The following is a 22,813-nucleotide window of genomic DNA, read 5'->3' as shown; positions in this document are numbered from 1 at the left end:
CGGCCCCGGCATCACGGCTGCCCCGCGGGTCGCGCTCGCATACAGACAGGCGCAGGCCGGGTCGTTGTCAGCAGAATCTTTACTGGCAGGCTGCCCTCAGGGCTCAGGCCTTGGCCTCGATCATGGCCTCCATCATGCGGGCGCTGTTGGTGATGGCCGTGGTCAGGAAGATGAACTTGCACCCTGCAGGAAAGGCCTGTCAGTGCCCCAGCCGGGCAGCGCCGGCACTGCCAGCCCCGTCCCCGCGGGCTCCAGCCTGAGCACGGAGCACAGAGCACGGAGGATGGAGCGTGGAGCACAGAGCTCCAAGCACAGAGCACAAGGCATGGAGCACAGAGCTCAGAGCACGAAGCCTGCCCGGCTGCGGGGCAGCCCCGGGCTCCTGCCCTGCCCGGGCCGCTCGTACCTCTCTCCTTGCCCAGGAAGCGGAGCGCCGCGATCTCAGAGAAGGTGCAGCCCCCCAGGAACACGGCGAGGATGACGCGCTGGCAGTCCCAGGCGGGGTTGTCCTCCACGGCGCTGTCTGCAGAGGGAAGGGCACTGTAGGCCATGCCAGCCCCCACGAGGAGGCCGAATGCCAGCGGGCAGCCCCGCTGCCCCCAGCCCCACTACCTGACACTGAGAACTCGTTGCCGTTGAGCAGCCGCACGACCTCCTCCAGGCCCTGCCAGCCGCGGCGCTCCAGCACCTGAGGGACAGCACGGCAGGGTGGGCTGGCTGCGGGGCAATGCTCGGGGGGCTCTCGGGGCACACGGCCACCACCAGCCCTAGCCCTGGGCACTGCCGGGCGCCCCAGAAGGAGGCAGGGCTGAGGGGATGTGCCCGGCTCTGTCCCACGGCAGGTGAGCTCACCTGCTCAATGATCTTGCAGCTCAGGGGCACGTAGGCCCCGCCAAAGACATAGGCCATGTCTCGAGGCATTTTGAGGTCATACTCGCCATCCAGCCGAGGGATCTGCAGTGACCGGTGCAGGGGTGAGGAGACACAGACACTCGGAGCACGGCTCTGTCCCCACCGTGCCAGAGCCGAGCCAGCATCACATGGCCTGGGTGGGCTGTGCAGCAGAGGCCAGGGACAGAAATGTCCCTGAAATGTCCCAGAAATGTCACCTTGCCGGCAGCCTAGGACCCCTGCCCAGGATGGAGGACACGGGGCTGCCTGCCCAGCGCCACTGCAGTGTCTGAAGGGGCAAGGAAAGCCCCAGCACTCGCAGGGCCAGGGCAGAGTGGGGAGCTGGCAGTGGCCCCCAGCCCCAGGAGAAGCCCCCAGGCTGCCTGGAGCAGCTGCAGCAGCTCTGGCCCTGAGCTGTGTGCCCCTGGGGTGCCAGGCCTGCAGCCTGGGCACGGGCTAAGCAGAGCTCTGTGCTCTGTGGCACTGTGTCCAGCCAGCAGCCCTTGAGGACGTACCAACCCCAGCTTCTTGCTTATGGCTCGGAAATTACTCTTCCTGGCCAAAGAACTGAATGCATCCGTGATCTTTCCTGGAAAACATGACAAGGAGAAACATCTTGGGAGGCTCTGTCTGGACGGCGGAGCCAGGCTGGCAGCGCTGTGCAGAGCTGTGTGCTCTGGAGAATGCCGTGGTGCTGCCAGCCCTGGTGCCCCAGAGCAGAGCCCCCTGTCCTGCCCTGTCTGCAGCACCATCGCTGGCCGTGTGCCTCCAGCCAGAGCTGGGCCAGCAGCTCCCCTTCCCCGCTCCAGGACACGGGGCAGGGGCTGGCTCACCTGCAGCACGGTCTGTCACCAGCTTGCTGACTTTGCTCTCCACGGCTGTCAGCGTCTCCCCGGCTGCCTGCTCGGTCAGCAGCCCGATGCGCTTCAGGTTGTGGAAGGTCAGCAAGTGCTCGGGCCCGTAGCTCTGCGAGCGGGAGCAGCATCAGATCAGCGTGGGCCCCTCTGTGAGCACAGGCAGCACACGGGCTGCCCCTCTGGGGCAGGGCCCAGGCTGCTCGGAGCCCCCAGCAGGCACAGGGCAGGGGCAGCCTGGGGCTCAGGGGGGCTGTGCAGGCGGGCAGGGTCCGTGCTGGGGCTCACGTGCAGCTGTGCACCAGGGCCCAGCCCCTCGTGGCCGGGAGCACGGGGAGGGGACCCCGCCCGGCCCAGCTCTCGCTCACCTGCAGGTACTGGGTTTTCAGGGAGCGGTAGTCCTTGGGGATGAGACCTGCGGGGAGCAGCGGGTGAGCTGTGTGCCGGGCTGGGTGCCCTGCTGGCCCCGCAGAGCGCGGCACTCACCGTTTTCAGTGATGGACAGGAGGCACATGAGGCGCAGGCTCTCGACGGGGGACACCTGTGGGAATGGGGTTAAGGGATACACCTGTGGGAGCAGGGTCGGGGGGCAGCGCGGTGCTCCTGCTGCAGCCAGCAGCCCCTGCTCTCACCTGGCGGTCGATGTGCTCCTCGATGAAGCTGGTGCTCTCACGGACGTCAAAGCCCTCCAGCAGTGCTGTGGCAGGGGCACGGGCAGCGTCACGCCAGGGCTCCTGCCAGCCTGCTGGGCTCTGCTGCCCTCCCAGCACCCCAGGGAATGGCCCCCAGCCCACCACACAGTCCCTCTCAGAGTGCAGCCTGACCCTACTGAGGAGCTTGGGACACCCCCGAAAGAAGGGGCTGCAAGGACAGGACCATACAGGGCACACCAGGCACGAGGGTGGGCCTGGGGCCAGCGAGGCCATGGCTCAGAGTGGGGCAGGCACACAAGGAGCAGCACTCACAGTGTTCAGCCTTGATGGTCTCCTGGAAGTCCTGCTTGGTTTTCTTTTTCATGATAGACTCACAGGCACCGATATCTACACAGCCAAGAGACACAGTGCCTTTGAGGGGAAAGCAGCCCCTGCCCCGTCCCTGCCGGGCACACCCAGGGCCCCCTGCCCCTGCTTTGCCCCCAGCCCCAGCAGCACAGCCCAGGGCCCCTCCTGCCCCTCGGTTCCTACGCAGGCTCAGCAGGCGATGCTCCTGCTTCAGTCCCTTCAGCTCCTGGGACACAAAGTCCTTCATCTGCTTGATGTCCATGCCCCGGCGCCGCTGCGAGAGGGAGAGCAGGGGCTGTGCCCAGGCTGCACTGGGGGGTGCCCAGGCTGCACTGGGAGGGTGCCCAGGCTGCACTGGGAGGGTGCCCAGGCTGCATGGGGGCTGTGCCCAGGCTGCACTGGGGGGTGCCCAGGCTGCACGGGGGCTGTGCCCAGGCTGCACTGGGGCGGTGCCCAGGCTGCACTGGGGGATGCCCAGGCTGCACGGGGGCTGTGCCCAGGCTGCACTGGGGGGTGCCCAGGCTGCACTGGGGCGGTGCCCAGGCTGCACTGGGGCTGTGCCCAGGCTGCACTGGGGCGGTGCCCAGGCTGCACTGGGGCTGTGCCCAGGCTGCACTGGGGCGGTGCCCAGGCTGCACGGGGGCTGTGCACCATCCCAGGGTGACACTCACATCGTACTGCGCCTGCAGGTTCCGTGACTTCTGGCTCAGGAAGCCAAAGACGTTGGAGAAGTGCTCGTTCCGGATCTGGCTGAACACCTGCGCGAGCAGCACAGCTGCCAGGGCCTGGCCAGCTGCAGCCCCGGGGCAGAGCCAGGGCCAATGCCCCCCACAGCCCACACAGCCTGCTGGCAGTGCCACCCGTGCCCCAGAGCCCTGGCTGGCAGCACAGCAGCCCGTGTCAGCGTGTCCCTCTGAGCCAGGCCACACCAGGTCTGGGAAAAGCTCCTCAAGGGTCAGCCCTGAGGGTCCCCCCCAGCTCAGCAGAAACTCTCTCTCTTCCTAGGAACTAGCACTGTCTAACCAGCTACTGTCTTTTAATAAACAGCCTGGGAAAATCATTTTTGTAACCTGAATAAAGACCCAAGTGGAGTAATATTTTCATTGTCAAATTCCATAGTCAAATACCAACCTGAATTGTGGCCAGGATGGAAAATTACTATGAACCTCGTGAATCAACAGGAGGGTCTGCTGTATTCCTTTCCTACCCTTGGGATTCCCCCCTCATTCCCCACCTCCACCTCCACGGAGATATTTTTGATTTGATTTTGGTTTGGATGCATTGATTTATAATTTTTTTTTCATCTGTGTGCTTTAACCATTTAGAACTTTGCCAACGAATTTTGTCAAGCTGCAGTTTTATATTAAACCTGGTTTTGCGCATAGCTGTGCTGGGGATTCCCTTAGTGACCTTAAAGCACTCCTCTGTGACACAGCGCTGCACGCAGGGACTCTGAGAGGTTCAGGAGCGGAGCTGCACCAGGTTTCTGTGCTCTCTGTGCCTGAACCATGCTCCCAGGGCCCAGCAGCCCCAGCCACTCCTGCTCAGCCTTAGGGGGGAATGGTTCACTCTGCCTCCTCCCACCAAGGGATCCCCCGAGCCTTGTGAGGACTCACTTTGTCCTGGGAATTGAGCAGCACTTTAATACTCTTGTCAGAAGAGGTGACATCTGGCCCAAAATCCACACTGCCTGCAGGGAAAAGCCAAGAGCTGCTTTGTCCCAGACACAGCAACATTCCCACATGCACGAGCCTTGCTGCAAGAGGCAGCACAGACAGGGGATGCCAGCCCAGTCTCTTGGGAAAAGAGAGGATGACCTCCAGCAGCACACCTGGACTGTCCCTGTGGGAACAGCACCGTGCCTGACAATGCCAGGCACAAACCTGCACAAAACTGCTGCCCGTAGTCAGAGCCCGTGTGTGAGGAGCTGTCTGGGAGTGCAGAGCCCCGTCTGGAGTGCAGAGCCCTGCTGTGAGTCAAGCTTCTGGGAGTGCAGAGCCGTGCTGTGATGCAGACCTGTGGAGTGCAGAGCCCTCTGAGTGCAGAGCCGTGCTGGAGTGCGAGCCTGTGAGTGCAGAGCCTTTGGGTCCGTTGGAGTGCAGAGCCCGTGCGTGTAGGTTGGAGTGCAGAGCCCCGTGCTGGGAGTGCAGAGCCCGTTCTGGGAGTGCAGAGCCCGTTCTGGGAGTGCAGAGCCCGTGCTGTGAGTGCAGAGCCCCGTGCTGTGAGTGCAGAGCCCGTTCTGGGAGTGCAGAGCCCGTGCTGTGAGTGCAGAGCCCGTTGCTGGTCGGATTGAGTGCAGAGCCCCGTGCTGTGAGTGCAGAGCCCATTCTGGGAGTGCAGAGCCCGTTCTGTGAGTGCAGAGCCCCATTCTGGGAGTGCAGAGCCCCGTGCTGGGAGTGCAGAGCCCCGTTCTGTGAGTGCAGAGCCCGTGCTGTGAGTGCAGAGCCCGTGCTGTGAGTGCAGAGCCCATTCTGTGAGTGCAGAGCCCGTTCTGTGAGTGCAGAGCCCCATTCTGTGAGTGCAGAGCCCGTTCTGTGAGTGCAGAGCCCGTGCTGTGAGTGCAGAGCCCGTGCTGTGAGTGCAGAGCCCGCGCCCTGCCCTCGCCCCGTACCACACTTGATGCGGAAGGTGTCATCCACGAGCCCCTCGTAGACCACCTGGGAGCAGAGCGCTGTCACGTAGTCGGTGTCTGCAGGGAGAGCACGGCCGGGCTGCCCTCCCGCTCCTCCTGCTGCCCCAGGGGCTCTCCTGCCCCTCTGGGATGTGCCGCCCCTGCCTCAGCCCACCTCTGTCCATGAGGAACACGTGTCCAATCTCGGGCTTCCTGCCCTGCCCTTCGCCGTCGCCCTCCTCCTCCAGGTCCCGCCACAGCTCGTAGCTCATCTGTGAGGGGCACAGGGTGCCAGGGCAGGGCACAGCCCGGGCTCCCAGCCAGGGCCCGGGCACACAGCGGGTCTGACGGCCAAGGCCAGGCACCAACACTCCCACCCTCAGGGCACGGGGCTCCACCACGCCCAGCGAGCTGCAGCCGCCCCTGCGCTGCCCACCCTGGCACACGGGACCCCCACGGGCAGTGACAGCTCTGATGTGCTGTGCTGCCCCATGGCTGACGGGGCCCAGGACCCTGCCAGCCGCAGCCCCATGGGCCCCCCGTGCCAGCCCCACCTTGGCACAGCGGCCGATGCCGTGGGTCTTCCCAAAGGGGCCATAGAGGGAGTTGAGCAGCTGCAGGGCTCTGGCGACGGGGTTGATCCAGCGGTGATCTCCCTCCTGGCGAGCAGGCAGGCAGTGTGGGCAGCTGCCTGGGCACGGCTGCCAGGGCAGGGCTGGGAGCTCCATCCCCGGCACACGGCGGAACTGCCCCGAGGCTGCCCGGGCAGGGCAGAGGGGCCAGCTCGGGCTGAGCCACCCCTGCCCAGCAAAAGCTGCCCCTGGGAGCAGACTGAGGGCTGAGCGGGGCACCACACACGTCCTCCTGTCCCCAGCCCCAGAGAGGCAGAGGGACAGGAGGGGCTGTCACCCCCCACATGTCCCACTGACCAGAAAGTAGTCACGGAAGAACTCGGGCAGCTCCATGCTAATGATGTCCTCATCCAGGGGCAGCAGGTAGAAGGACCATTCATCGCAGGTGACATCTGTGTGCGGGACAGGGACAGGGGACACTTATGCAGCCCTGGGCAGGAACAGCCCCAGGAATCAGAGCAGCCCCAGAACAGGGCCTGTGGAGCTCCAGACAGGACGGGGGCAGGACCCTCTCTCCTCTCCTCGGGCAGAGGAGAGGGGCTGTGCTGCGTGGGCACACATTGGCCTGCAGGCTGGCAGCCAGCCTCGAGAGAGCCCGTGTTCCCTGCCCACACGGGGATCCCAGCACTGGGATGTCACTGGGATCCTCTGGTGTCACTCCCCGGACCAGCCCCGCAGCCCCACTCACCACCAAAGACCCCCTCTTCCTCCAGCACCATCTCGCAGGCATAGAACTGCAAAGGAAGGAAGGGGAGACCCTCAGGGCCAGGCAGGCTCTAAGCAGGAAAAGGTCTGCAGCGGCCCAGCGCCTTCCCAGGGTCACAACACTTGGGTTTACGCAAACATTTCTGGGTTAAAAACTAACAATTTTTGGTGCCTACAGAGGAGTGGAAAGTGCAAATGGGCATCACCGTGGGTCCTACTGACCTTCTGGGGGCTGAAGATGATTTTGTACTTCCTGCTCCTGCCCGACATCTTGTCAGCGTTGACGATATCTGTGGACACCCCGCAGAGCCCCTGCACAGCCGCCCCCCGCCCGGCCCGGCTCCCCCCGGCCCGCAGAGCCCCTCGGGCGGAGCCCCGGCCCCGGCCGCGGCCCGGCCGCACTCACCGGCGATGAACCTCATGGTCCTGACCCGCGGCCGCACCAGGAAGCAGAACCTGCACCGAGAGGGGCCGCTCGTACCGGGCCGCGGGACCCTCCCTGCCCTGCCCTGCCCGGGCACTCACTGGTCGCTGGCGCCGGGGGCCGGCCGTGTCTCCACCTTGTACAGCTTGTCCACGTCGTGCTGCTGCGGGGACAGACGCGGCGTGGGCGCGGGCGGCGGCGGGCGGCGGGCGCGGGCGGCCCGAGCGGCCCCGCGGTACCTTCAGGATGGACACGTTGGCGATGCGGTCCAGGGGGCTCATCAGGTCGGCCTCGATGAACAGGTCCTTCTTGCCGGGCAGCTGCGGGCAGGCGGGCATGGGCGGGCACCAGGCGGATGCCCCGAGCCGCGTCCGCCCCGGCTCCCGACCCCCGCCCGGGGCCGGTGCCGATCCCGCCGACCCCCAGCGCCCGCCCCGGTGAGGGATGCCCGCCCCGGTGGGGGATGCCCCCGGACCTGCTCCAGCAGGTAGACGAGCTGGTCTCGGGCCAGCCGCTTCAGGATGCCGAAGTCCGGCGGTTCGGGCGCGTCGCGCCGCCCGGCGAGGGCCATGGCGGGGACCGCGGCGCCACCGGAACGCCCGGGCGCGGGCGCGGAGCGGCCGGAACTCGGCGGCGGCGGAAACCACGCAATACCATGGCAACGCAGGGACGCCGATCTGTGCGCACGTTTATTATTGGCGGAAGCGGGCGCGGCCCGGTCACGTGGGCACGCCGCGCGCCTCGAACAGGCGCTGCAGCGCCCCCTCCAGGGCCGCGCTGCTCCCGCGCAGTCCCGACACCACGCGCGCCGCCCAACGGAAGTACTCCTGCACGCGCTCCTCCGACCACCCTGCGGGGACACGCGCGACGTCACTTCCGGCCCCGCCCACCCGGTCCCGGTCCCACGGAGACACCGGCACAGACACACCAGCATCGCTTCGCCAGCACAGACACCGCCACTGACACACACCGGCACTGACACCGGCACTGACACACACCGGCACAGACACCAGCACAGACACACCGGCACACACACACCGGCACTGACACCGGCACAGTCACACACCGGCACACACACACCGGCACAGACACCAGCACAGACACACCGGCACACACACACCGGCACTGACACCGGCACAGTCACACACCGGCACACACACACCGGCATCGCTTCGCCGGCACAGACACGGGCACACACACACCGGCACTGACACCGGCCCCGCCTCCCGCCCCGGCCCAGCGCGGCCGCGGGGCCCTCTGTCCCTCGGCACAGGCAGCAGCACCAGCCGTGCTGCGGGCCGGGCCCGGCGGGGCCCGTGCCCGGAGCCGCTGCACTGCCGCCGTGCTCCCCGCGCTCCCGGGCCCGGCACCTTGCGGGGTGCAGCGGTTCAGGTCCCGCAGGTTGTGCAGCTTGTCCGCCAGCTTGACCAGCTTGGCGCGGCGGCTGCAGGCGGCAGCGCGCTCGATCTGCAGCCGCTTGCGCTCCATCTTGGGCAGGCTCTTGTCGTCCGTCACCTCCTCCACCACGCGCCGCACCTCCGCGCCGAACCGCTCCTCGATCTCCGAGAACGTGGTGTCCGTGTCCTCCACTGTGTCGTGCAGCAGGGCGGCCTGCGGCGAGCAGGGGACCAGGGGGCTGCGGGGAGCGGGCCGAGCCGCGGGGAGCGGGCAGGGCAGGGCAGGGCAGGGCAAGCGTTACCTGCAGCACCACCATGTCCGTCACGCCGGCCTCGTGCGCCAGGATCCTGGCCACGGCTGCAGCGAGAACGGAAAGGTGGGAGGAGGCGGCGGGGAACAGGCAGCTCCGGGCCCGGACCCGGGGGCTGCGCCGCACGGTGGGCAGCGAGGCTTCCCCGAGGCCAGCCCTGGGCAGGGCACACCCCGCGGGCCCGTCATGCGCGGTGGATCCGCGGCTGGGCAGGCTGGAAGGTCCCGGGGGCTGGCAGTGCCCCCCAGGTGGGGCTGTCCCCTGGCCTGGCGGGGGCGGCTGCGGCACGGCGGCCCCTCAGCAGCTCCCGCGGGCCCCAGGCACGGCAGGGCAACAGGGGGGCGGCAGCCACACCTAGAGCCGGGGCCGCCGTGCTTCGGCAGCTCTGCCCCCATCGGGCCCAAGGACACGGGACAAGGGACACGGCTGTGTCCCGGGACCAGGGCGAGGGGCTCCCGGGGGCTGGCAGCGCGCCGGGGCAGGAGGGGTGCCAGGGTGGGAGAGAGGGGCCGCGGGGGGCTCCCGGGAGCGGGGCGCGGTGCCGGGGGGTTCCGCACCGATGGGGTGGTTGATGTAGGGGGTGCCCTCGGGATCCTTCCGCCGCTGGTCCTTGTGTTTCCTGGCTGCAAAGTCCACGGCCTCCAGCAGCCGCGCCGCCTCGGAGCCCATCCCCAGGGCCTCGGAGCCCATCCCCGCCGCCTCGGAGCTCATCCCCGCAGTCTCGGAGCCCGCGGCCGGCGCGACGGAAGCGGCACAGGCGGAGGCGGGCCCCAAGTGCATTTATTGCGCGCCGGGCCCCGGCCCGCCCCAGCCCCGCGGCAGCCGGTACAGCAGCGTCCCGTCGGGGGCGCGCACCTCGCGCCTGTCCCCCGCCCCCCGTGCTGGTGCCGGTGCCGTGGCGGCGGCGCTCAGCGCCCGCTGGTCCTGCCGCAGGCGGCGTTGCGGAGAGGGACAGCCGCGGCTCCGCAGCACCCGCCGCACCACGTCCGTGCTGACGCCAAAGCCTTCTGCCAGGCGCTCCAAGGGCCACTCCTCGGGCAGCTCCCGCCGCAGGAACCTGCGGGCACGGGCACGGTCACCGGGCGCTCACCGGGGCGGTCGGCAGGCGCGGCCCGCCCGGCCCCGCGCTCACCGCAGCTGCTCCATCGCCTGCCAGGTCAGGACGCGCTCGGGGGCTCCGCGCCCCCCGCCCAGCTCCCGCCGCAGCCGCTCCATCCGCGCCGCCGCCCGCCGCCGCCGCGCCCTGCGGGGAACACGCGTGAGCGCCCGGGCCGCCGCACGCCCCGCCGCGCCCCGGCCGCTCCGCACCTCTGCGTGTCCTCCAGCGCCGGCTCCGGCGGCTCCGGGTCCCCGGGCCACGCCGCCGCCGCCCGCCGCGGGGCCCGGGCGAGGAGCGGCACGGCCCGCAGGGCGCGCCGGAGCAGCCCCGCCATGGCCCGGAACAGGCCCGGGGACGGGCGGGGCCGGCGCGGGAGCGGCCCCGGCGGGGGGAGCGCGCTTCCGACGGGTCCTGAGCGAGGTGGCCTCCGGAGGGCTTCAGCGTAGGCGGCTGTGCAGCGGGCAGGGCACAAGCACCAGTCTCCGGCCCTGGCAGGGGTGAAGGCAGCCGGGGCAGGTGGCCGGAGCCGTGCTGGGCCCAGGCTCTAGTCAGGGGACTCAGCAGCTGACTCCAGAGTTGATGGAGGCGGCCAGCAGCTGTGCTGGTTTCATCCTGCAAGTCCTGGTTCTCACGCAAGCACACACGGGCGGAAGGCTGAGCCCCTGGCCGTGTTACCTGTGCTTTTCAGGCTGTGAATCTGTGGGGCAGTGGCACGGGGCAAGGTGCCGGCGTGGTGTGACACACTGGCACGACGAGGCTCTGCCGCGGTGTGAGGTGTGTGTGTGCTGCGCCTGAGCGGCAGTGGCGGCGCGGAGCTCCACAGCACAGCTGGAAGTGCCATCACATGGGGCCTGCTCGGGGCTGGCTGGGGACGTCGGGGGACAGCTGCCCCCATCGGAGGATGACCGACTACCAGCGTTACCTGCAACAGCACAGATGGTTGTGGGGCCGTGCAGAGCCAGCAGTTCTGCAGCTCAGCAGCCCCCACTGCCCTTCCCGGTGGGGCTTGGTCCTGGCAGCCCCTCCTCTGCCCCTGCTCCCCGGGTCCTGAGGCTGCAAAGTGGGTGAAGCCGATGCCAGGGAGCTGGGCTGGGCAAGGCTGGAGGGTGGAGCACGGGCAGGGAGCAGTGTGCTGGGAAGAGAGTGGGGGCTATGCTGTGTCACCGTGTCCCCTCTGACGCCCAGGACCTAATGCACCCCTTTGACTTTCCTGGCTTCTCACACTCCCCCGTGCCTGCACATCAACCCTTGATCCTGGGAAACCACCCATGGTTCTTCCCCGTCCCTGCAGATGGGATCTCCAAGCCTCAGAGGTTCCCAGTGGTAACCAGTGCCCCAAGCAGAGCACGGTGACCCTTTAGCAGGGTCCCAGCATCCCTGAGAGCTCCATGGAGCCCACCCGTTCCTCCCAGCCTGGCAGGGGTGTGTACTTACAGCCTTCAGCCTGGCTGGCGGTGCCAGGGAGGCACTGCTCCCTGGGCTGCTGCCCCCGGGGGTGGGCGCAGGGCTGGGGGAGCGCTGCCCCCGCCGCCGGGCCCTGCTGCCAGCCCCCGCCCTGCGCCCGGGTGCCCCTGCGCCGCGCGTGGCACGGGATGCTCTGGCCTCGAATGCAGAGGGTGTCCGAGTCCTTGGGATCTGGGCCTGCCATGTGCTGTGGCAGGCCCTGGGCTGCAGGGCTGGGTAAAACCCTGTGCGCCAAGGGCCGAGCTGGGACTCCCAGGAATGAGAAAAGCATCATTAATTTGTGGGCGTTGTGCTCCTCAATGACATCCCAGGGAAACAGTAGCTGGAAGAAGGGAAGGAAAATGGCCATGGCTTACTTCTGTAGGCCTTGGCAGGAGATGGGAAAGAAGAGTCTCTAGTCACACCCAGGTGCACATCGAAGCATCACCCCGCACTTTGTCCCCAGGTATGTCCCCGGCACCATTCCAGACTCATCATCTGAAGGCACAGCAGCTGATGCGCCTGCAGCAGCCCCCATCGTGCCCCAGCAGAGATGCTCAGTGCCCAACCCTGCTCCAGTCCACTTCTGTGTGGGGTAGCTGTGGGCAGTGCCGTTACCTGGCTCTGGAGCACACAGGGTCTCTGGGTTTCAGCCGTGGGGAGCAGCTGGGAAAGCAGCTCAGTGATGCCCAGCCCTCGGATCTGCTTCTCACGCTGCAGCAGAGCATTCAGTCTCCTCTTCTCTTCATGTTCCACAATGTTCTGGGGCTTCATGGAGTTGTACTGCACACGCTGCACCTCAGCAGAGAAACACCTGAGCTATAGCAAAGCTGAAGCTGGGATAATGCACAGGTGAGACAGCCATGAGCTGCTCCAGCCCTGGGCACAGTTACAGTCCCAGGGGGGACAGAGATCCCAGTGAGAGCCAAAGTGGAAAGGCACAACACTGGTGCTTGCAAGTAGTGCCAACACAAGGCACTACTTGTTGTTGACTCTGAACTTCAGGCAGGGAGTCAAACCTGGAATTTCTGCTCCATGGGTGCACCAATGGCTCAGTGCAGCTCCCAGAGCCATATCAGTGACTTAGAGAGCCCACAGACAGTGCTGACACTGACGTACCTTTCTGTCCCATGACTTGGTGCTTCTGTAGGAAAGGTGGGTTGTAGGAGTTGTGCCTTTATTCCTCTCTGTTTTCTTCTTCCTGATAGCTTCCAGCTTTTCATTTTTCAGGCGCATCTCCTCCAGCTGATGCCTGCCACACAACAGCACAGTCACTCACAGCTCAGAGGGTTCTGGGGCAGATTTCAACCTTGGGACATTTACTGCAGGCCCAAGTTCTATATGAATAGCCCATAATGGAACTGTGCCAAGAGAGGGAATGGGAAGCTTGTAAAGAGACTTCTAAAAAGAGAGATGCCCTTGGATTAGGCTGTGTTTGCCAAAAGGGAGGGGGACATTTGGGAAATGGTGTCTCCATGGTCCAAAAGTCAATGGACTACTGCCCTTTCCTCTCTGGAGTCCATCCAAAAGGAGCCACTTTGCTGTGGTGCCCCAGCACATGCAGGCTTATTCCTTTCCCCTCCCACTCTTCCCGCTTTCTTACACCTGCCAAGCACCAGAGTTGCTCCCCAGGAGGGGTCAGGAGCAAGTGGTCTCCATGCCACCTGTGAGAAGTGGCTTCCCACAGGAGCAGCATACCTGGCATGCTCTTCTCTTGCCTTGGATGCTGCTGTATCCTGGAAGAGGGACCTGCTCTGCTGGAAGAATGGCTCGTACTTCTCTGTCCCAGGTGCTGGGTAGATGCGCCGGAAGCCCCCCAGGTGCTCGTTCTCGTAGGTCTCAGCCTGTGCCAGCCAGGCAGCCTGGCTGCTCTCCTGCTCCCTGCGCCTGCAGCGGGACGGAGAACAGGGAGCTGTGAGGGAGGCTCTGACGCAGGCAGAGTGCGGGCTGATGTGCTCAGCATGTCCCAGGATTGTCCCAGGACTCCTGATGGAAACAGCAGCTGGAGAGAGCCACAGCCTGCCTGCCAGGCAGCAGGCTCACTGACCACGGGCTTGTGAAAGGACATAGGGCAGACAGAGAAATGAGAAACCCTCAGTCCTGGAAAGGACCCCTGCCCTGCAGAAGGGTATCCCCAGTTCCTGAGGCAGGGCTGTGGTTCCTCATGTGAGCATCCCTGCCAGCCCAGGATGCTGGCACTGCCCATCTCCAGCAAAAGAGATTACAAGCAGGTGCAGCCTGGGGAGAGCTCTGTCAGGGCCCGGAGCACAAGGTGTCACAGATCTCCTGGCACCCAGAGAGCAGCCGCGGCTCCTCCTTGCAGGACGCTCGGAGGCTGCACAATGCCACGGGCTCTGGGAGCTTCCACAGCCAGCCCGGGTGTTATCGTGCTCTGTCGTGCCTGTCTTTGCTCACTGGGACCTGCAGCAGTACCTGGACTCCCAGGGAGGCTGGCTGGCCTGCAGGAGCCGTTCCTTTACCCGCCGCTTGTCTTCCTCCAGCACCTTCTTTCTGTCACAGGCGTGCACATTGATCAGGTTGAAGGTGTCACACAGAAGGGCATCCTTCACCTCATGGTCTAGCTGAGAATCTGTGTTGAAGCTGGGAGAGTGGTTCACCTGCCAAGACAAGCAGGTAACCTAACCTGGCACCCCAGCCACGGCCCGGGATGCTCTGCTCCCTGCCAGAGACAGGAGCCACACACAGCACTCTCTCCTGCCCACTTGCGCCACAGGTCACTGGATCCCACCCCACAGGGGGCAGCTGTCACAAATTCAGGGTGCTCCCAGGACAAGGGGTCTGAAGGTTTGGGAAACTCCCTGTTGTTAGATGGTGTGCAGGAAATGGGTTCTCTTGGATCCTGCTCACAGCAGGTTGTTTGGCTTCAGAGCCTGGTTAATTCTGTGAGCAAGGTGGCCCTTTTGAATCAAACAAACTCCCTGTCCTAGTGGCCCAGCTCTGAGCTCTCCACTCCTTCCTCACCTCCAGAAGCCATGGCTTCAGCCTTCTATCCAGCAAAATGTCAAAGCCCAGGATTTCAAAGCAGGCACAGCCAGTAGTGCGGTTGGAGAAACAGCTCTGGTAATGATGTTTCAGCACAGGGTGAGCTGAAATCAATGTCTTTATAACAATGTCATCAATATCTGCCCAGAGCTTTGATGTGTCATAGTTGTGCTTTGCCATCCAGGCGTTCAGGGTGGACAGTTTCCTGTGTGGGAACAGGGGGTGGTAAGGGCTCAGCTGTGTCACTCCAGGAAAGCTGAGGTAAACCTGTGTCCCCAGGCAGTGTTCCTGCAGTGCTGGGACATGCCAGTACCTCTTGCTGCCCACCATGTCGTCCGTGTTGAAGTTCTCATTGTGTTTGTTGATTGCATAATTGGTCAGGTGCATGCAGATGTCACCCTGGCAGGGAACCACAAGAGATGTTTGTTCACTCTGAACCACTGAGCAAGAACAGGAACAGCCCCAGCAGATACTCCCATGTTCTTTTCTGCCTGGAGCATGGGCAGAGTAGGAATGGTGTGGAACTGAGCATTCTTATCAGGGCCAGAAGCAGAACATGCTGCCCAGAGACACCAGGGGTGGGGAGAGGCTTCACTCTGTAGGTTTTCAAAACCTGATTGGGTGAGACCCTGAGAAACCAGGTATGAATTTATTGTTAACCAGGTTTTCAGCATGAGGTTGGAGACCTTTCAAGGTTCCATCCAAGCAAATAATTCCATGATTCCATAGTAATGCCAGTGAACAGCCCCAGTGTGGGGCCTTGGGGTAGATGTACTATCCCTCCTGAAACGCCTCCTGTGAGGAGGAGGAAGGAGCATAGAGGAAGAACAGGAAAGCATCAAGCTGGGACTCCTGCAACCCCCAACACAATACCTGCCTTTTCAAGGCCTGGAATGCCCCCAGAACAAGTTAAGGACTGATACCTACAGATACTATATGAGTTTTTTTAAAACTTCCTCTTTACCAGGTTTCTCGTGCTGTTATCGATGTACCTCATGGTGGCAAACCGGGCCAGGCCCTCCTTGTAGAGAAAGATCTTCAGTGGGTCACAGGATGTGACCAGCACATAGATGCGCATGTCAAACTTGAAGCCATCGATGAGGAAGGGCTGAGAGGAAAGAGGCAGGAGCAGGGGTGAGCTGCGGAACTGCTCCTCTGCCTGTGCTGCTCAGCAGAGGGACAAGCTTTGTCTGTGTCCCCGATGTGCCACAGCCACACCAACACCTCCAGCAGACCTGAGGAGACCCGGGGAGCAAGGGGGATGCTGGAATCCTCCCCCAGGACCATGCCAGTACCTCAGAGATGTACTGCTGGCAGATCATGCGCTCCCCGTGCTTGATCTCCTCTGGGTGGTGGGTTATGAAGATCCCTCTTCCCTGGCAGCTGTTGTCAGGCTTGCAGATGTATGTTCTTGCTTTCCTCATGGATCTATAGGCAAGGAAATCTCCGTAGCTGTGCAAGGGAGAGGTGACTATCACCAGCTGCCAAAAACACCCCTCTGAACTCTCTCCTAACAGCTGGGTACTGAAACCATGGTGCTGCAGGCCAGCACACACTGAACTTCTGCAGGGGATGAATTGAACTCCCATTCCTAATCTGCAGGAGTCACAGATTGGTTCCTGTGTGACCCGACCCAGCCTCCCCATCCCTCCTTTTCCCTGCACACATCTCCAGCTCTGCTGGGAGGTTTGCAGAAGAGGTCAGGGTGGTGTGTGCCAAAGCAATGCAGGTTTGGGCTCTGATGCCCAGAAAGAGCAAGCCAGCAGCCTCCCTGCCCGTGTCCCCTGTCCCCAGGGCGCTGTCCCACACCACTCACTCGGCTGGCAGGCACCACGTGCGGGGGAAGATGTTGTACTCCTTGGGGAAGAGCCGGAGCATGCGGTTCAGGTTGCGAGCCAGCAGGTCCTTGCGGCACAGCTCGATCATGCCTGGGAAGTGGTTGATTTTCTGAAAGTGGTGCAGAAAAACCCCGATCAGCGGAGCCCTGCGGGGATGGATTCTCCCAGCCCCGCGGAGAGCCTGTGCACGGAGAGCCAGCAGTGAGAGGGAAGCCAGGCCTGTGGCTGCCTTGAACTACTGCTGGGGGGCGAGACTTGCTTTATCTGGGCTTCACTACTGATTTATCTGCCTATTCCATCTTAGCCCTGGAGCAGCATAAAAGCTGTTTATTTCACAGCACATCACAGGGCTGGCACGCTGCTGCTCCCACCACAGCTGCTGAGTGCTGCTGATGACACCGGCCAGGGACATGGCACAAGCAGAGGCATCTGACCCTATGCCCTGGAGCCGAGGCACAGATGGCACAAGGCACACTTTGGGTGCTTCTGTTCCACAGACAGCCCTGTGTCCCGAGCGATGCCTGCTGGGCAGGTGTTCTGTTTACCTGGAAGCGCTTCATTTCCATGAGGCGCTCCAGAGTGACCGTGCTGTCCGTCCAGTACACCGTCCACTCCTCGTGCTCGGCCGCCTCCTTCAGCCCGCAGTGCTGCGCCGCCCGCCGCACTGTGCCAAGGCAAGCAGTGACAGGGCCAGCCGGGACCACGGGACCAGGGAACCGGGGATGGGGTGTGAAACACACCTCGGCCCGAGGGGCTGCACACGGGGACTGACACCCCCAAGGCATGGAGCATGCAGCTCTCCGGGCTGCAGTTCCCCTCTCAGAGGTACAAGGTATTGGCATAACCCCTTGGAAGGCATCAGGAACACCAGTTTTATCTGGCCAACCCCCCAAGCCTCTGGCTGCAGGTGTTCTGGGAACTCCTAACCCTCTGATCCCACCTGTCCTGAGGTGCCAGGGTCCCTCCACAGTGGGATTGAACTTCCCCTGGGTTTTACACCTCACAGGCAGATACAAGTGTTGTGAAGGTGTGAATTTAATCTCCCAAATCAAAGGTCTTCCAGCAGCAGAACACAGCTCTGCAGGAAAAGGTCTCTGCTGGGATGGTTCATGCTAGTGCAAAGTATGAATTTGGCAGGACTGATGGGGATCCATGCACAGCAAGATCCCTTAGCAAGGTAGATTAATAACAGCCCTCAAGGGCCAGGAGTTTGTTCTTTGAAGGTCCAGCTCGTGGAAGCAGAGTGGGAGGGGAGAGTGGACCAGCCCCCTGGGGTCACCAGGGATGAGCAGCACAGGGAGAGGCTGCAGGTACAGATCCTGCCTGCTCACCACCAGCTTCACCCTAAACAGCTGACAACCCTCAGGTCCTGTCTCCAAGCCCGGGTGCTCCCTTGCACTCTAGCTGACAGAACCTCTCTTGCCCATTTTAGCAGACAGCTGGCAAACACAAGTGTGGGGGATGTTGAGGGCTCGCGCTGCTGTTGCATTTTAAATTGGGATAAATCTGTCCAAAGTGTGACAAACTCCGGCAGCAGTGAATAAACCAGCGGGAACGGGGTGCCAGCAGCGCTGCTGGCTGGGCAGCGCCTGGGGAGCCTGCGGGTCCCCGTCCCTCTGACTTACCGCTGTCGTACTTGCAGCCGCTCAGGTTGATGGAGGGGACACTAGAATAGAGACGAGATGACAGCAGCTCAGCGAGGCACCGGGCAGGGCACAGAGTGGGGACAGCCCCGATGCCCCACGCACACAGAGCAGCCCGACCGAGCCAGCCCGGCTCGCTACAGCCCTAAGGAGGCGGGCAGGGCGCTCCTGGGCACGGAGCCGTGCCCGGCTGTGTCAGACAGGGGATCCTTGGGGCACTTCCAGGGAACACTATTTATTTTGGGTCAGCGGAACCCGCACCGGCTCCCGGGGGCTGGGGAGCGCCGGGCACCGCCTGGGCACTGTGCCACGGCTGGGCTGGGGCCGGGACCGAGCGCGAGTGAGGCAGCGGGAGGCGCCGCCGGGAGCGGCCGGACGGGCTCCAGCCGGACCCTGCCGGGGGCTGCGGCCCCACACTCGCCTGCGCCTCCTCCGCGGCTCGGGTCCGGCGGGAGCAGCGGGACGGTACCGGGGGGCTGCGGAGATGGGCGCCCCCTCACTCGGAGGGGTTTCCGGGGACGGGCCCGGGCCCACGCTGCCCCTGCCGCTGCCGCCCGCCGCCGCCATCGCACCGCTCCCGGCTCCGCCGCGTTCCCATGGCGACCGCACCATAGAGCCGGCATGCGGCCAGAGCGGCCTCGCGCGGCCACGTCACCGTCACTTCCGTGTCCTCCACCCGCAGCGCCCCCTGCCGGTCCCCGTGCGCTCAGCTCTGTAGCGGCCCAGCCGCTGCTCGTGCTCCCGGTTCAGCTCCGGCCGCCGTCCGTGCCACCGTGTCCGCGCTCCGGCCGCCGCCCGTGCCCCCGGTTCAGCGCTCTGACCGCCGCCCGTGCCCTCAGTTCAGCGCCCTGGCCGCCGTCCGTGCCCTCGGTTCAGCGCCCCGGCCGCCGCCTGTGCCCCTGGTTCAGCGCTCCGGCCGCCGCCTGTGCCCCTGGTTCAGCGCCCCGGCCGCTGCCCGTGCCATCACCGCTCCAGCAGCCGCGCCAGCTCCCCGCCCAGGTGCAGCAGCTCGGGCTCGGGCAGCAGGTGCTGGCGGATGGCGCTCAGGGCCTGCTCCTCGGTGATGTCCCGGTAGAGCGGCTCGGCGGGCAGCGGCAGCAGCCCCGCCAGCTCGCACAGGGCCACGGCGAAGGGCTCGCCCGCCTTGGGGCCGAAGAGCGGCCGGCGCGCCCACAGCAGCACCCGCAGCCCGCGGCCGCCCCCGGGCCCCGCCGGCGGGTCGCCCCGCGTGGCCAGCACGTTGCAGGCCAGCCCGGCGGCGCCCAGGTGCTCCGCCGCGCGGCACACGGCCCGCGACACCGGCTCCAGCGCCGCGGGGCCGGCGGCGAAGAAGAGGAAGGCGGGGGCCGGTCCGGCGCGGAGCAGCGCCAGGCGCGGCCCCAGCGGCTCGGCCGGCGCCGCCTCCAGCGGCAGCGGGCGGTCCAGGTAGAGCCCGTGGAGGTGCAGGTGGTTCACCGAGGCGCCGCCGCCCAGCCCGTTGAAGCCCACGCGGAAGCCGGGGTGGGCGCTGAGCAGCGCCGCCTCCAGCGCCCCGCGCAGCGCCGGGGCCGTCAGCGCCTGCGGCAGGCGCCGCGCCGGCTCGGGCAGCAGCAGCACGTGTCCCCGCTCCAGCGGGCTGGCGTTGATCGCCACCAGCAGCGGCTCCGGGCCGCCGGCGCGGCGCAGGCGGAACAGCAGCTCGGCGGGGCGCAGCCGCGTGAAGTTGAAGGCGGCGGGGTCGAAGGGGTCGCGGAGGCTGCGGACGGGCTGCGGCGGGCGGCGCTCCGCGCTGCGCTGCTCGTTCAGCTGCGCCACGAGGCGCACGGCGCCGGGCAGGACGCGGGTGGGCAGCGCTCCCAGCCGGTACCGGAACAGTCCCCGCTCCATACGGTCGCTCCAGCCCGCCAGCAGCACCCGGTCGAACCGGGAGGGCGCGGAGCCCGGGTCGCCCCAGCCGGCTGCCTGCAGCACGAAGTCCTCCTCGCTGTACACGAACTCCTCGGGGCTCGGTTCGCCCGGCTCCCCGCCCGCCGTGGCCGCCATCTCCGCGGTGGCGGGGCCGGGAGCCGGGTGTGCCGGGCGGGCGGGGCCGGCGGTACGTGCGCGTTTGCCCCGCCCGGGGCGGGCAGCTCCGCGGCGGCGGGCGGGGAAGCGCGCAGGGAAGCGGCGCCATGGGCGGCTCGGCCAGTCTGATCCCGCGGGACCTGCTGAGCGAGTACCAGGTACCGGCACCGGGGCACAGGGCCGGCTGCGGGGCCCGCCTGGGCTGCCCTGCCTCAGGCCTTGGCCCCGGCCCCGGTGCTGAGCCGTGCTGTCCCCGCAGGAGCTGACGTTCCTGAGCAAGCAGGAGATCTTGCTGTAAGTACCGCCGTGAGTGTCCCCCCGCCTGCCGGCCCGGTCCCGCGGGGCTTCAGCCTCTGCCGCGGGGCACGGAGAGCTCCCGTTCCGCCCCGCTGAGCCGGGAGGCGCCGGGGCACTCCCTCGGAGCCGCTTGTGACGGGGCCAAGGTCCGCGGGTGCTGCCGGTGACGCCCTGACCCGGGGCCGGGGCCGGCCCGGTGACCCTCCGGCAGCCCCGGAGCCGGGTGGGCGGCAGCCGGACCGGCCCCTCTCCCTGCTCCGGTGGGAGCCCGGCCCGGCCCGGCCCGGCCCGGCCCGGCAGAGCCGGCAGGAGCGGTGGGAACGGGCCGGCCCGCCCTGGGGAGCGCGGCCGGTGCCGGACGGGCACCTCGGTGCTGCCACCCTCGCACCACAGAGCCGCTCTCTTTGTTGCCTCGTAAAGCGCCTACAAGAGGTTCAGTGAACTGCTGCCAAAGGAGGAGAGGGAGAACGCCTGCTCCGCGCGGGTCCCCAAGAGCCAGATCCTGACGCTGCCTGAGCTGCGGGTATGGTGCCTGGCACACCCGGGACATTGCTGCTCCGGGTTAGGGCCCCGTGCACCCAGCACGGCCTCGCTGTGCCAGCAAAGAGCTTCCCTGCCCTCATCGAGCAAGTGATGATCCCTGCTGTGCCATGGGGGATCCCAAGGGTTCCTGCTGTGCCACGGGAAGCACACAGGACAGGTTTGACTGTGCTGTGGGTGATGGAGCAGTGGCAGAGCGGGGCACCTGCTCACCTGCAGCCACAGCCAAGGTGTGCCTGATGGGGCCAGCAGGGCCCAGCCCTGCCTGAGCCATTCCTGTGTCCGCAGGCAAACCCCTTCCAGCAGCGCATCTGCCACGTGTTCTCAACCTCAGAGGCCGAGGATGACAGCATGTCCTTTGAAGACTTCCTTGATATGCTGAGTGTCTTCAGCGATTCTGCCACCTCTGACGTCAAATCCTACTATGCCTTCCGCATCTTTGGTAAGGCTGGGGACAGGTGCTGTGTTCTGGGATCCCTGCAACTGGAGGAGGCGGGAGCAGGGTGATGAATTGACATTCAGGAGGGCGGGCAGTGCCCTTGGAGCACCCACGGGGATGGTGGCTTTAGGAACTCCCTGTGGGAACAGCTGGTTTGGCATGGTGAGGTGCATGGAGGGTGCAGTGCCGGTGTCTGTGGCTCCCTGGGGTCACTGTGGCCCTGCCAAAACCTACCTTGTCTGTCCCCACAGACTTTGACAACGATGGGATTCTGGACAGGAAGGACCTGGAGCAACTGGTGAACTGCCTGACAGGGCAAGGCGAGGGGTCCCGGCTGAGCAGCGCAGAGATGGAGCAGCTCATCCAAAACGTGAGGGCTCCCAGCCAGGGCACGGGCCCTGCAGAGCCCCGGGCACAGAGCTCACTGCTCCCCTTCCCCGCAGATCCTGGAGGAGTCCGACATCGACAAGGACGGCACCATCAACCTCGCCGAGTTCCAGCACGTTGTCTCCCGCTCCCCCGACTTTGCCAGGTGAGGGTCCCCAGAGCCTGGCTGGGGCTCATCACCCTCACTGCTCACTGGCACTGGGGCACAGCTGTGGTGCACGAGGGCAGGGCTGCCCTGTGCCAAGTGTGCCGTAATGCCAGAGCTCTGCATTCTCTGCTGGCTCTGCAGAGCCTGTCCCAAATGGGCATTCTGGTCCCTGCAGCGCTGGGTGCTTGTAAACCCTTTGTGTCAGCTAGCAAGCAGGTGCAGATCCTGTCATATCTCTTGCAGCTCCTTCAAGATTGTCCTGTGAGCCCCTGGCTGTCCAGCAGCACTCCTCCAGCTCCTCCAGTTCTGCTCCAGTTCCTGCAGCTCTCTCTGGGCTCAGCCATTTCCTCTTTCAGGGAGCACAGGCCCGGGCCCTCGGTGGCCAGGCTGTGCTGCAATGCCTTGGGCAGGAACCCTCCTGCTCCCCTCAGGTGCCTGCTTGGCAGCAGGGAGTCCCAGGAATCTGCCTCTCCTGCGGCTCCTCTGCTGTCCTAGCATTAGAATTTGAATCCCTATGCATTCCAAGGGCAGCCCTGCTCCTGCCTGGGGCCATCTGCACAGCACAGCCCCTCTCTGCCCTCAGGACCAATTCCTACCTTGTGCCTTCCAGCAGCAGGCAGGGAGCTGCCTCCCCTGCCAGCCTCTTCTGCCTCTCCTGTATTTCTGGGAGCCTGCCTGCTGCCACACGGATCCATTTCTCTGAGCAGTAACTGAACGTGGGTCCTCTGAGCAATAACCAAAAAGTGGATCATTTTCCACAAGCAATAACCCAAATGGGGGTGCTTTCTCTGAGCAGTCACCCAGGAGTCACTGTACAGGTGCCACCCCAGAGCAGAGCTGTCCCCCCACGGCTGTGCTCAGAGCCTGCACTCCTCCTCCTCCTCCTCCCTTTCTGTTTTTGCCCTCTTCTGGCTCCAGCACAGCAGCTGCTCTGCTGCCCTGGCCTCTTCCTCCCCCAGTCCCTGTGAGGACACAATTAAAGGGCTCTGGTTTCACCCTTGCTCTTTGCTGCCTTTGTCTGGCTGTGGGACGGGTGCCACCAGGGTGTTGGGGACATGGGCTCCTGCCAGCCCTCTCTGCCTGCCGCCAGCCGCCGCTGCAGGGGAT

The 22,813-nt window shown here is 65.2% G+C and overlaps 6 protein-coding genes across 7 annotated transcripts; 1 reads left to right on the top strand and 5 right to left on the bottom strand.

The window, feature by feature from the left end:
• Positions 1 to 61: 61 nt before the first annotated feature.
• VPS33B (VPS33B late endosome and lysosome associated) lies at positions 62 to 7,778 on the bottom strand. Its single transcript, XM_064722173.1, has 23 exons — positions 7,594 to 7,778; positions 7,358 to 7,438; positions 7,220 to 7,281; positions 7,101 to 7,150; positions 6,917 to 6,984; positions 6,678 to 6,723; positions 6,287 to 6,381; positions 5,912 to 6,016; positions 5,533 to 5,629; positions 5,358 to 5,435; positions 4,363 to 4,436; positions 3,418 to 3,504; positions 2,930 to 3,020; positions 2,711 to 2,785; positions 2,378 to 2,442; positions 2,232 to 2,286; positions 2,114 to 2,160; positions 1,725 to 1,857; positions 1,407 to 1,480; positions 853 to 954; positions 613 to 688; positions 407 to 523; positions 62 to 183 (listed from the first exon to the last, which is right to left on the bottom strand). Exons 1-23 carry the CDS (start codon positions 7,687 to 7,689, stop codon positions 104 to 106), a joined length of 1,854 nt encoding a protein of 617 aa, XP_064578243.1. The 5' UTR covers positions 7,690 to 7,778; the 3' UTR covers positions 62 to 103.
• A 16-nt stretch (positions 7,779 to 7,794) lies between these two features.
• On the bottom strand, positions 7,795 to 9,606 carry HDDC3 (HD domain containing 3). Its single transcript, XM_064722183.1, has 4 exons — positions 9,384 to 9,606; positions 8,818 to 8,873; positions 8,489 to 8,729; positions 7,795 to 7,968 (listed from the first exon to the last, which is right to left on the bottom strand). Exons 1-4 carry the CDS (start codon positions 9,604 to 9,606, stop codon positions 7,838 to 7,840), a joined length of 651 nt encoding a protein of 216 aa, XP_064578253.1. The 3' UTR covers positions 7,795 to 7,837.
• On the bottom strand, positions 9,589 to 10,266 carry NGRN (neugrin, neurite outgrowth associated). Its single transcript, XM_064722187.1, has 3 exons — positions 10,135 to 10,266; positions 9,959 to 10,069; positions 9,589 to 9,883 (listed from the first exon to the last, which is right to left on the bottom strand). Exons 1-3 carry the CDS (start codon positions 10,257 to 10,259, stop codon positions 9,607 to 9,609), a joined length of 513 nt encoding a protein of 170 aa, XP_064578257.1. The 5' UTR covers positions 10,260 to 10,266; the 3' UTR covers positions 9,589 to 9,606.
• A 330-nt stretch (positions 10,267 to 10,596) lies between these two features.
• On the bottom strand, positions 10,597 to 18,697 carry TTLL13 (tubulin tyrosine ligase like 13). Of its 2 annotated transcripts, none has more exons than XM_064722164.1 (14): positions 18,274 to 18,697; positions 17,835 to 17,875; positions 16,755 to 16,873; positions 16,188 to 16,318; positions 15,667 to 15,823; positions 15,336 to 15,479; positions 14,685 to 14,770; positions 14,351 to 14,576; positions 13,802 to 13,986; positions 13,067 to 13,255; positions 12,488 to 12,620; positions 11,987 to 12,160; positions 11,360 to 11,711; positions 10,597 to 10,847 (listed from the first exon to the last, which is right to left on the bottom strand). In XM_064722164.1, exons 1-14 carry the CDS (start codon positions 18,462 to 18,464, stop codon positions 10,597 to 10,599), a joined length of 2,379 nt encoding a protein of 792 aa, XP_064578234.1. In that variant the 5' UTR covers positions 18,465 to 18,697. The 2 variants fall into 2 exon arrangements, with proteins under 2 accessions (XP_064578234.1, XP_064578235.1); XM_064722165.1 differs by having other exon boundaries at positions 18,462 to 18,697.
• A 118-nt stretch (positions 18,698 to 18,815) lies between these two features.
• On the bottom strand, positions 18,816 to 19,889 carry GDPGP1 (GDP-D-glucose phosphorylase 1). Its single transcript, XM_064722182.1, has one exon. The coding sequence runs from the start codon at positions 19,872 to 19,874 to the stop codon at positions 18,816 to 18,818; it is 1,059 nt and encodes a 352-aa protein (XP_064578252.1). The 5' UTR covers positions 19,875 to 19,889.
• Positions 19,889 to 22,708, top strand: CIB1 (calcium and integrin binding 1). Its single transcript, XM_064722186.1, has 7 exons — positions 19,889 to 20,053; positions 20,155 to 20,189; positions 20,613 to 20,715; positions 21,021 to 21,174; positions 21,423 to 21,541; positions 21,615 to 21,703; positions 21,950 to 22,708. The coding sequence occupies exons 1-7, from the start codon at positions 20,003 to 20,005 to the stop codon at positions 21,969 to 21,971; spliced, it is 573 nt and encodes a 190-aa protein (XP_064578256.1). The 5' UTR covers positions 19,889 to 20,002; the 3' UTR covers positions 21,972 to 22,708.
• The last annotated feature ends 105 nt before the right edge of the window (positions 22,709 to 22,813 follow it).

Source organism: Zonotrichia leucophrys, chromosome 10, assembly GCF_028769735.1.
Source record: "Zonotrichia leucophrys gambelii isolate GWCS_2022_RI chromosome 10, RI_Zleu_2.0, whole genome shotgun sequence".
In the NCBI taxonomy this organism is placed as follows: domain Eukaryota; kingdom Metazoa; phylum Chordata; class Aves; order Passeriformes; family Passerellidae; genus Zonotrichia; species Zonotrichia leucophrys.
Note: the sequence above shows the minus strand (reverse complement) of the source record. Positions and strands in the feature narration are given on the sequence as shown.